The sequence below is a fragment of the Leiobunum rupestre genome, chromosome 1, assembly GCF_980474605.1.
Source record: "Leiobunum rupestre chromosome 1, qqLeiRupe1.1.hap1, whole genome shotgun sequence".
In the NCBI taxonomy this organism is placed as follows: domain Eukaryota; kingdom Metazoa; phylum Arthropoda; class Arachnida; order Opiliones; family Sclerosomatidae; genus Leiobunum; species Leiobunum rupestre.
The window spans coordinates 27,358,326-27,370,927 of NC_143384.1; the positions used below are offsets into that span (position 1 = coordinate 27,358,326).

The following is a 12,602-nucleotide window of genomic DNA, read 5'->3' on the forward strand; positions in this document are numbered from 1 at the left end:
GAAAGAAAATTAAAGTGGCCATTTTGAGCTAACGTCCCGTTGGAGGCGACCGTATTCGCGCCAGTGAGATGGCCTTAAACTAAAAGTGTTCAATGACTGCCACTTTACCTCTCACCCGAGATTCAAAGTTAGTTAATAATAAGCTAGGATAATACCCAAGGCACCTCCTTAGGTCTTAGGACTTATAATGCTTTTAAATAGGTGGCCGGGTACAATGCGTAGGAGTGTGGAGGCAGGCCCTTCACGCCACGCGAGCCAACAGCTCCCTACACTCACTATTACCGTTAACCTCTACAAGTTTTTAAGCTTATCAGTATTTGGTTAGGGTAATATGTTTTTTCTTTTCTTTATTTAAAATAAATAATTTAGTTCCTTGCCATTCTTTAAACTGGCTTGGTAATTTCTACGTATAATCTTAAAATTCCCTAGATATTAAAATTACAATTGTTAGTCAATATTAGAAAATCCCCTAGACAAACTCCTTGTGATTTTTATACTCCTTGACACCCAATTAGTTGTTTGACACTAGCTAATCCACAGTGTTTCGAAATCGACTTTTTAGTGACAAAACTAAATATTAACTCAATATAATAAATGTGTATATATTTTAAATTGTTGATTTAAGTTGTATCCGAAAATATAAATTATATTTCGTTACCTACCACCAGAAGGCCAAACGTTCCACCTACATGGAATTTCACTGAATTTCTTTTTGCAAAGCGTGTATAGAATTATGTTATACATAAATTTAAAGTTTGGTGAAATTCGATTGAACAGATCTTCTATAAAATGCAATCAAAGGGCCAATTTTGACCAAAATACGGCTTTTTCTAAAGGCTTTTATCAACAAGTTGCAAGTTGTTGCAAAATATTTCATCACCGCCTTGTAGAACCGTTCCCAATTTTTAAGATATATCAAGTTTTATCACGTTTAGAAATATTTCTTGAAATAGCTAATTTATGGTGTCTCTGTACATCTTGTTTGCCTTTTCGTTACTATAAAATCAATTAAAATATATTTATTATAATGAGTTTATATTTAGTTTTCTCACTAAAAAGTCGATTTCGAAACACTGTGCAATCGTAGATCATACATGAGCACTCCGGGCAAATAATAAATTGTAGCAGGGTGGCTCATAGTGATGGTTGGGATGTCCGTCGATAGGCTTTAGCCGATCAAAGTGTATCTAGCCTTACCCAAACAAACGCTTGACTCTAAAAACCTCTTTAGATTTTAAATTTTATTTGGGAATCTTCATGGCTCTTTATATTTCTAACAACTTAATTTTTACTACGACTTAAATGGTACATTAAATAGTTTACTTCAATGGGTTTTAAGATAAGGAAAGTTACAATTTGCCATTGTAAGGCAAATGGTGGGGACTTCTATAGAGTATATACATGATAATTAAGTTCATATTTATATTTAACGTTTATTAAGGAAAACTATATTATATACAAAATACATAATGGGAGCTTATTCCTTCTTGTTAAACATCTTCTTGAAGTCGCACACGTCCTGCAAAACGAAATTCATTTGTATAAAAGTAATTCTGCTGCTATTATGAGATAAAAATTATCTAACTTTTCCCAATTCCTTAGCTTTTCCAAACAACTAAATTAAATAAATTAATTAATTATGACATGAGTTATTAATGAAAAGAAACGTAATGATTAGATTTCGTGTTATCTTACGGCTTTCTTAGCTTCACAGGCCTTTAAAAAACGATTTATTCGTCAATTAAAATTCAAAGAATTTATATAGTTAATTGTGTAAAATTTTAAGAATTTATTACATACCTTCTTAAAATCCTTGTCAGCCTAAATTTTTTATTTTTTAAAAAAGGTTATTTAATTTATATCTAGTTAATTTTAATAGTCAAGAACATACTTCGAAGTCGGTACAGATTTTGTCGCAATCTCCCTTTAGAGGCTCGAGTTTCTGTAATATTTTGATAAATAGGCATTAATATACAGGGTCTTTTTTTTGCTCGGAAAAGTGTTTTTTTTCAAAAACTATTTATAGTACCGATTTCAAATTTGGAAGGTCAATTCTCTATACCGGGGGACATCAGTTTGAGAAATTTGAGCGTTTTCGGTAATGTTTTTCACCAATTTTGAAAAATTATTTTTCGACCACTAGGTGCGAGATAAAAAATTTCTATTATAAAGTTGTAGGCCGTCATCGAAAACCCTTAAAAATTGTTCACTCGACGAAAAACAATTTATTTATCAGTGAAAATTCGAGCTTGAAAAATTTACAAGTTGGTGAAGCCAAATTACGATTGTTTGAAACGATAATTGAAACCGAATTACCTAATCCAGTTGAAACTTTGGTTAAAAAAACGACCGGATTTAAAAAACACGAGGCTATAGGACAATCCTAAACATGCATTGGGTATTTAAAGGAAAACTTTGGGAGATTATTATCAGTGTTTGATAATATTCAGTAGCTGAGCGTACCGAGATAGTTGCCATTTACTATGGAGAAGCAGCGCAAAACCTTAGAAGAGTGACTGAAATCTTCGCAGAAAGACATTCAAATGGAGCACCATCTGTAAATACAGTAAGACGAGCAATTCACGATTTCAATCAATTTGGTAACTTGCAACCTAGGTTTCGCGGATTGGGTCAACCGGATTTAGACTTCGAGAACAATGTACTTGCGTACTTTGTGGCATATCCTCGTCACAGTTGCGCTAATGCCGCTGCTGATTTGGGTTGTTCTGCAAATCGTGTGTGGAAAATTCTTCGTAAGAATCGCTATCACCCATACAGAGCTACGCTCCACCAAGGACTAATTGACGGAGACCATCAAAGACGTTATGAATTTAGCAACTGGTTACTAAATGCTGTCCAAGAAGATAGACAATTTTTGCGCCATGTTTTGTTCTCCGACGAAGCGTCATTTTCTAGAGATGGGCCCTTTAATCATCAAAACAGCCATCTTTGGTCTGACATCAACCCACATTGGGGTTTTGAATATCATCACCAGGTTCAATTTGAACGGGTCAATGTTTGGGTTGGACTTGTTGGAAACCGTTTGATTGGTCCCTTTTTCCTGCCGACGAACCTCAACGGCCAAAGGTATTTACATTTTCTACAGAACGAACTGAGTGACGCAATCGACGACCTTCCATTGGCTGAAAGACGTCAGTTGTGGTTTCAGCAAGATGGCGCCCCTCCGCATTTTTCCCGGCAAGTAACTGAGCACCTCAAAAACGAGTTTCCTGAAAGGTGGATAGGGAGAAATGGTCCAGTGCATTGGCCAGCAAGGTCACCTGACCTAACACCGCTGGATTATTTTCTCTGGGGATTCGTTAAAGCAAAGGTATACGCCACGCCCATTGAAAATAGGGAGGAACTCATTAGACGAATAATCAGTGCTTGCCGAGACGTCACACCAGAAATGGTAGAGAAAGCGTTTGAGAACTTAATTGTCCGCGCACAAACCTGTGTTGCAGCCAATGGTGATATTATTGAAAATGTTTTGTAAAAATTTATGTGAATAAAATATCTGCATTTAAAAACCAAACGTGTACATTTTTTCAAGTGTGAAAACTCTACTACGTTTGTATTAGACTTGTTCCCTTTTCAATTATCGTTTCAAACAATCGTAATTTGGCTTCACCAACTTGTAAATTTTTCAAGCTCGAATTTTCACTGATAAATAAGTTGTTTTTCGTCGAGTGAACAATTTTTAAGGGTTTTCGATGACGGCCTACAACTTTATAATAGAAATTATTTATCTCGCACCTAGTGGTCGAAAAATAATTTTTCAAAATTGGTGAAAAACATTACCGAAAACGCTCAAATTTCTCAAACTGATGTCCCTCGGTATAGAGAATTGACCTTCCAAATTTGAAATCGGTACTATAAATAGTTTTTGAAAAAAAACACTTTTCCGAGCAAAAAAAAAGACCCTGTATAAAATCGATATCAAGGTATATATCAAACCTTTTCGCATTCCTCGCCCATTTTCTTGAGCATTTCAGCCTTTTTGGCCTTTCCTGTGTACATAATGTTCAATATTTAATAACCGAATATAATCTAACTTATTTTATAGCCGTTTCAAAAGGGATCAACGTATAGTATGGTCTACGGTATGCAATTAAAACTCCACTTAATGAATACCCAATAACTCTTATAAAATTACTACCATAACTATATACTTAATTGTTATTTTTATATTAACTGCTTCGAAAGCTAAGATTACTAGAAACGTCAATTTCACCTAATTATTAATTATTTTTTCATTTTAACCGTTTTCTTTCCAATGAGATTTCTCGGGTGTTGAGAATTCTTTACGAAAACAACCTGAATTCAAAAACGGGATTTTTTTCTATTGACGTAAGATTGCACACCATATATATCTAAGGATTTCTTGTTTTGCAGCTCGGCTTTACTAAACTACAGTGGAAATTCCCTTATTGCATATTGCCAAAGCAGATCGAGGGAGTGTAGCCATTATGTTTCTTGGGGAAAACGCGCATTGAAACAGTATACCCATAGTTTTGCGTGGTGCTAACGCACAACGAGAGCGTAATATCATTAAATCTAAAAATTTTCGACTGAATCTTATCATTTACTATTATGTCCAAATTCTGCTACAATTAGGTTGATTAAAGCTAGGAGCAACAAACACAGCACTCCACACAAGGAGAACGCAACCCGTCAAAAGTCGTGGATTTTCTTGCGTACAATATTCATTGGTCGTAAAACGTGCAGCGTAAAGTCTCGACCAATGAAATTTGTACACAACACTACCTTAGCGTGTTTAAAGACTAGCTGCGTTCTCCTTGCGTTTGTTGCTCCTAGATTAAAGTAACATTAAATTGTGCTTACCCTCAGCGGAACAACATTTCTTGACGGACTCTTCAGTGCATTCCTTGTGGGCGACGGCCAGAGCCACACAGGCAACCACCAACAGGCAAACTAAAATACACTTCATGGTGATGATATTTTGTCTCGAGGAAATTCTCAAAGTGAACGCTATGTCAAACGGACCTCCAATTTATACTAAATTTTGTCAATTGCGTAACAATGGCAGCAATATTAACGCGTGTTTTCACGAGGACATTTCGCAAATTAACGATGTTACGAATATAATAAGGTGAATAAATAGTAGTGTTTTTAAGTAGGTGGGTTTTTTTGGTTAGCAAATGATCATCGGTAATATCTAGTGCAACGTCGCTATTCAGATATTTGGCTAGCCCACTTGAATCATACTTGTCTTATCGATTGAGACAGGTGCTGGCTCTAATGCGTGTCATTTGGCCATTTGCGTGTTTTTGGACGTTTTGTTAGAAATTGGTACACGGTGAGTTAACCTTGGAAGAAGTTGTTACATTGTTTTCAAATATTTCTACATCAAAAAGATAAAACGAAAACTTGCAAAAAATTTAAAAGATTGTTCGTCATAATTTACATTAAATAAAAATAAAATATTTTTATAATTCTTGAAAATAAATCTTACATAAACTGTTTAAATAATATAAATCTCAATTCTTTTTTATAAACGTTTGATCGTTAGTTTTCGAAGTCCTTTCTTTATTGTAGAATATTGTTTTAGATGAAAGTCGCTAGATTTCTTAGACCTAAGTTGTCTTGAGTAATAGCCTAGCTGATTATTATTAACTGATATGTATATTATCGTCCATAGCAATATTTTGATTAAACTCTCTAGTTAAATAAATGTTACACTTGATATTAGCCGGCAATGAATGGAATGTTTAATAAATAGGGTAAATATAATTTGCAGATGGGAATAAAGTTATCTGAAAGAAAAAATTAACTTTTTTCGGAAAATGCTTTCAATATTTTTAAACGTATTTTATGAAAGACTTTTCTTTAAAAAGAGAGCGGAGATAAAATTATTTTATTTTATCAATTAATAATATATTAATTATTATTAATATTGGCTTTTGTTCGAAAGGTTTTAAAGCAAGTTTCGAATCGACGTGAAGTAACTATTTTTTCAATGGATGTCGCTAGCGTCTAAATAATAAAAAAAATATAAATAATCAGCTAGGCTAATACCTAAGGCACCACCCTAGGCCTAAGTCATCGAGCGACTTTTAAAGGAGTTACTTATAGGTACCCCTCGCGTTCATTGGATCGTTTGTAAATTGGTCAATAACCCAAATAAAAGTTATTTTAAACATTCGTTTTACACGGGATATATAATTTAGGTAAAAGTCCACTAAATAATGTAAAAGTATAATTATAATGCTCTACTCAGCCTCTACAATGGCTCTCTGACGAGGTTATCATTTGCCATTTTTTAATTTTAGATTCCTTTACTATTAATAAATGGCACCACGCTCTCCAATAAAAACGCATTTAATAAAAAATTGTATAGATCCATGTCCATCCCTAAAAACTGGGGCCTTACATAATACAGGGGGCAATGATAGAGCCAACAATTGCTATTATACACGCTTTTAAACTGGAATCAGTACTTATCGAGTGGCTAATCACTTCCTAAAATGCTGTACACCGATTACGGGCATAAGAAACTGAGTACAGCCTTTGGAAATGGGATTTCTGTAATCAGTTACGTAATCCGTTTAGTACAGTCAAAGCTACAAGTTTGTAACCTATTGTGGGGAGTTAACAGCCGGCAGCCCCTCGGTATTTATTTGATAATTAAATATTTTTAAGTACTCTTGCGATTACTGGTAAAAATAAGATTAAGTTAATGTAGTTTCTAATATATTTATGTGTGCAAAATTAGTTTGAGCAAGTGATAAACCTAATTTGCGCAAAGGTTGCATATTCTGCTACAATTATTTCTAGCCAAATTTTAGCTCGGAATTTAGTAATTAATTTTTAAATTTTAAAACTAAATTTTCTCCAAAGGTTGCGAAGGGAAACTTAAAAATGTATTAAATGGACTAATTTTAACGTTTACTAATACATGTTGTAAACATTTATAGTAATCTACACTCGTCTCTTGGAATGAATCGCGTGTAAAACATGCTCCAAAATGAATTTTTCCAACCTTTAAACTAGTTTTTACTATTGCTTGAAATATCTTACGACTTTGAAATTTTTCCACGTTCTAAATAAGCTAAGATCTATCGAATGACCCCAACGAAAGATAAAGTATCTTCACCGCTAGGAGTCGCAGCTACGTCACTCTCCATTATTTCCTTACTATTGAAATGTTTCTATTATTTGTAACAGACTATTTTTCTAATTTTTTACAAAATTTGGGCTCTTAGAAACACTGTGCTGCTTACTCTACTTAATCCACACGTCATCTGATGGCAGAAACGATGTAAAACATTCTTAAGGTGTCAATTTAAAAGTGATATTGAATAATTTTAATTTGTCAACTCCAATTTTGTTCTTTTACCTTAATCCAATTTTGAAATGATATACTTTATGTGTTGGTTCTTACTTTATTGTAGGCATTCTTCATTGTACAAAAACATTGAAATTTTATTAATTATAAATCGTATATTTTATTAAACTTTAATTATAGAATCCCATATTACAATTAATACATAATTTGTGTTTAATGTTTGACTTCCCACATTTTGAAATCACACACGGCCTGTTCAATGGAAACCATTTAGAAAATCATATTTTCAACGAGGGGTAGATCACAGGTTGTCTTAATAATTAAGATTAAATGTAAATATTATTTATTCATTTTTCATTTTTACTCAATTGATTTTAGTCATGATTTCCTAATGATGTAGAAAAGGTTTCATGATTTAATCATTTAAAATCTTTATACTTAAAAACCTACTAATTTTATTTTAATCAGATTTTATCATGATTTATTAATACGAGAATGTTCTAATAATCAAACAAATGATCTGCCCTCGATTTCCGTTTCAATTATCAGCTTTAAATTTTCTTACTTTTCCCAATTGCTTCGCTTTTCCCAGCAACTAAATTATACAATTTTAATAGTTATCGATTATTAAAAAAATATACGAAGTTATGAGTAGTATTTTTGTTATCTTACAATTTTCTTGCTTTGACAAGCCTGTAAAAATGCAATTAATTAATTAATTTTTATGGATTTAATAATGGCAGGCATTAAAGACCCGTCTCCTTATTACACACCTTTTTATAATCCTTGTGGACCTAAAAATTTCGGTAATTTTTAAAAATGAGGATTGTTTTTTAATATTTACTTTTTGCGAAGATTTAATTCAATAACATACTTTGAAATCAGTACAAATCTCGTCAAACTGTTGTTCCAACGGCGCCAGTATCTAAAACATTTGGTTGAAAGACAAATTTATTTAAAATCTCGCCCTTCAAGATATTAGCCTACCTCTTTGCAACCTTTTCCCATTTTCTTGGTCGTTTCTGCATTTTTCACCTTTCCTGTGCACATAATTTTGTATTACATATCAGTGAAGGTTATAACAGATTTTGTTGAAACTCGGGGGTTAGGTCAAATTTATCAATTTGGGTAAGTTTTGGAAAATATATATTTTTTTAATTTTGGAAGAATTTTCACATGGACCATTTTTTTGGTGGAAAATTAGTTCAAATCCGATATTGCAATTAATGGTCGCACTACGATGTTCAATTTTTTTCACGAAACAATGCGATAATATTCAATTCTTAAAGGTCGCAAAAGCACGATAATTATTCACACGAAGGCTAACAATTTGGGTTCTTCAAATTTGATTATTCGAATATTATTATTCTTAATGATCTTGATTTGCACTCGTTTGACGTACGACAGCCTCATGCTACACTAATGAGATCACATCTGGTTACATCTTGGCTTTGGGAAGCTTCGTGAACTATTTATGTTGAGACAGCTATCTAGTGTTGGGTAGTATTTTAAATACATTATCAGTATTTCATACTTTATTTTAATAACTATTTTAAATTATTTCGTATTTTATTTTAAATACATTTTCAGTATTTCATATTTTATTTTAAATACATTTTCAGTATTTCATATTTTATTTTAAATACATTTTCAGTATGTCGTATTTTATTGTAAATACTATTTTAAATACATTTTCAGTATTTTGTATTTTATTTTAAATACTATTTTAAATACATTTTCAGTATTTCATATTTATTATAAATACTATTTTAAATAAATTTTCAGTATTTCGTATTTTATTTTAAATTCTTTTTTGATAAAGTATTTTATTATTTTATTTTAAACACTTTTTTCATAAAGTATTTAGTATTTTATTTTCCATACTATTTCGTAGTATTTTATTACATGAAGGGCTAGCCACCACCCTCCTACGCATTGTAACCCAGCCACCTGAATTAATGGCCTTAAAAGTCACGACTTGGGCCTGAGGTGGTGCCTTGGGTATTAGCCTAGCTGATTATTATTCAATTATTATTCATATAACAATCCAACATATTAGTGTATTTTTGTGAATCTTTCCCATATTGTTATAGTGGATTTCAATTGTTTTTAAATACGCAGCTGCGCGAGAAAAACGGCGTAGTTCCGGTGAGTTCTCTACCGATATCGCGTCGAATAAAGCGACTTGTGTTTAGAAGATAACGTTATTTCTTGCTCATTTCAGCAGTTTTATCTGTTATGTCAAAATGAATACATCTACCCCCGATTCAGAATGATAATTTTCCTAAAATTTTAAAGGATCATTTTTGAAAATAGTTAGCTTAAATAAAATTACTTTCAACGTTAAAGCAAAATGTATGTTTTGTCCCAGTACTTATAGAAATAACTGTACTACTCTCTCGGCTCAAACGAATGCAATATCAAACCTTTTAAAATATTCGTAAACATATAATCATTTCAAGCAATTATTGTTACTTAAAGAAAATGTTTCTAAATGGAGTATTTTGTATTTTTAAATTCTAAAATAAAGTATTTTATTTTTATTACGTTTTTCAAAGTGTTTTAGTATTTTATTTTAAATACGTTTTTCAAAGTGTTTTTAGTATTTTATTTTAAATACGTTTTTCAAAGTGTTTTTATTGTTTTATTTTAAATACGTTTTTCCAAGTGTTTCTAGTATTTTATTTAAAATATGTTTTTCAAAGTGTTTTTATTGTTTTATTTTAAATACGTTTTTCAAAGTGTTTCGAGTATTTTATTTAAAATATGTTTTTCAAAGTGTTTTTAGTATTTTATTTTAAATACTTATTCTAGCAAGTATTTAGAATTTTATTTAAAAACAACATGTTGTTGTGTTGGGTCGTCGTACACCGAGAGTGTACACTTAGCGTTGGTGGCAACAATACGTATCAAAACCGTGTACCGATATTGTTCTGTGGCGCCAAAACACATCAAGAGAGTACCAAAAACGTTATTGGCCCTAACGCAAAGGAGTATACCAATCATGCAACAACAGCGTAGTAATTACAAATCGACTAACTTTTGGTGCCCTTATTTCCAATGAATCTTACCATCTGCACATATGACTCCCTTTTTTAAAGGCAGTTTTTCAACGGTATAAATTTTAAAAGTCAAATGAAAACCTTACCTTCCTTGGAACAGCAATTCTTCAGGGACATTTCGGTGCATTCTTCAAGGTGGGCGACGGCCAGAACCACGGAGCAGACGACAGCCAACAGACAAACAAAAGTATTCTTCATAGTGTCGATATTTGGTTTCGAGTAATATCTCAAAGTTAAAGTTCTCTATTTTAAACTCTTTCAATCGAAATTACTATTTCGTTAGAACTGGTTATTATTTTTTATGGAATTTGAGAAATGTGTAGTGTTATGAATATTATAAGGTGAATAAATAAAATAAGTGTTATCAAGAATGTATTTAAGTTACTAGATAATATTAAGCTTCTGGTTTCACAATACGCGGGAAAATAGCCTGCTGCTTAAGAATAGTTGCCTTCCTCTTACCGGGAAAAAAGGGTAAAGGTTACACGAGAGAAGGCAGAGGGGCGTGGTTATTCTTACGTGAATCACGAGGCGAAACGGCGACAAACAACATATTCTCTGTTCACCTAAATATATTTTTGGAGTTATTTAGCACTTTATTTCTTGACATAAGGAATACGCATCGGATGCTTTTTTGTTATTTTCACGATTGAGGTAAAACGCGTGTTTTACTCGTGACAGGTGTCGGTTTAATGCCTGCCATTGTTTCATTTGTGTGTTTTTCGAAGGTTTGTTTCGAAATCGTTATGACACATTGACTTTAAAAGGAGTCAATCGGTTCATTTTGCTAGAATGGATTTCCTCAAAAGAACGAGTAAATATTTATCTATTTGAATGAGATAATTTTGATATCTAAAATTATGTAACGAAAGTAATCCAGAACTAGAACCATTTTGTTTTTGATAACCATTTTTATTCAGATGTACATTGACTTGTTTTTAACCATTTGAAGTTTAGTTCTTCATGGCTTCTTTGGCTTTAGCGACGCAGTCGTCCTATAAAATAAAATAAAATTTAAATAACTATAAAATTAAAAATAATATTAATATTAATTAGAAATGGAGTGGTAAATGATCCTTACCCCAATGGCTTTCTTTATATCTTCAATTAACTAAAATTAAGCATTAAACTATTAAAATATATATTTTAAATGATGAATAAATTCTTTAAGATACTTACAGCTTTATGAGCTTCGCACGCCTATCGAAAATTTTCAATTTAGCAATTGTAGTAAATAAATTTAATTTAAATTACTTTTAATGAAAACCTACCTTGTTCCAGTCTTTATCCGACTAGTTCAAAAAATAATAGTTGATAAGTTTTGCAAACTTAAAAAATCATTAATTAAGATTACTCTATTTAACGTACTTCGTATGTTTTGCAGATGGCTCGTCCTTTCCCTTCGAATGGTGCGGCTTTCTGTGAATTGTAATATTGAATTAATACGCTTTAATTAATTAATCCCTTAAACAATTTATTTAATATATAATTTAATTACCGAAATGCATTCAGCGCCTACGTTAGCAGCAACTTTGTCTCTCATAGCTTTGCCTAATGAAAATAATTTCCATTTTATCATTTTTATCTATTCCATTCGTAACCATAAACCTAAATCTTCGTGTGTTATTCTTTTTTTAAGGAAGTTTCACTGAGATTTATTTCAATTTTAAAAACTCGTATGTCAACCTATTGAAAAGAATCCACAGTTAAATTTTAAAAATTGAAATAACCTCCACGTGCAATTCTTCTATTTTTAAGGAATTTAATTGAATATTTGACCTAAAATAAATTCGTTCGAAGCCTTAGAAATGTATCTTTACTTTTAAAACTTTGGACAATAATTACTTATTTTAATATAATTACTTAATTATATTTATGTCAAAATCTTAACCAATGAATATAAAAACACATTATAATATAATTATTTGTTATATCGAGGGGTTTTATACAACCATCTTAAGTCTTCTAGGTATAACAAAAAATACGAAAATCACCATTGACCTCCGGAATTAGAAAGGCCAAAAAAAAAGGGAAATAAAACAATAATTTGTGGGAAAGCTTATCTAATCGTAAACTTGGAAAATGCTTATCATATAAGCCATCCTCGTCTGGTCTCTCTTACCCTCAGGACCGCATGCCTTTTTGACCTTGTCTTCGGTGCATTTCATCTGCGCATGGACCAAGCACAAGCTGACGACCACCAGAATGGAAACTACTAATCCCTTCATATT

At 31.8% G+C, this 12,602-nt stretch overlaps 2 protein-coding genes across 2 annotated transcripts; both read right to left on the bottom strand.

Annotated features, from left to right (window-relative positions):
• Positions 1-1,477: 1,477 nt before the first annotated feature.
• On the bottom strand, positions 1,478-4,969 carry LOC149962016 (uncharacterized). The gene is made up of 7 exons (XM_090164361.1): positions 4,846-4,969; positions 3,958-4,010; positions 1,892-1,942; positions 1,801-1,821; positions 1,696-1,716; positions 1,586-1,615; positions 1,478-1,519 (listed from the first exon to the last, which is right to left on the bottom strand). Exons 1-7 carry the CDS (start codon positions 4,949-4,951, stop codon positions 1,478-1,480), a joined length of 324 nt encoding a protein of 107 aa, XP_090020487.1. The 5' UTR covers positions 4,952-4,969.
• A 6,325-nt stretch (positions 4,970-11,294) lies between these two features.
• On the bottom strand, positions 11,295-12,602 carry LOC149962017 (uncharacterized). The gene is made up of 7 exons (XM_090174264.1): positions 12,494-12,602; positions 11,870-11,922; positions 11,740-11,790; positions 11,643-11,663; positions 11,551-11,571; positions 11,453-11,482; positions 11,295-11,366 (listed from the first exon to the last, which is right to left on the bottom strand). The coding sequence occupies exons 1-7, from the start codon at positions 12,597-12,599 to the stop codon at positions 11,325-11,327; spliced, it is 324 nt and encodes a 107-aa protein (XP_090030390.1). The 5' UTR covers positions 12,600-12,602; the 3' UTR covers positions 11,295-11,324.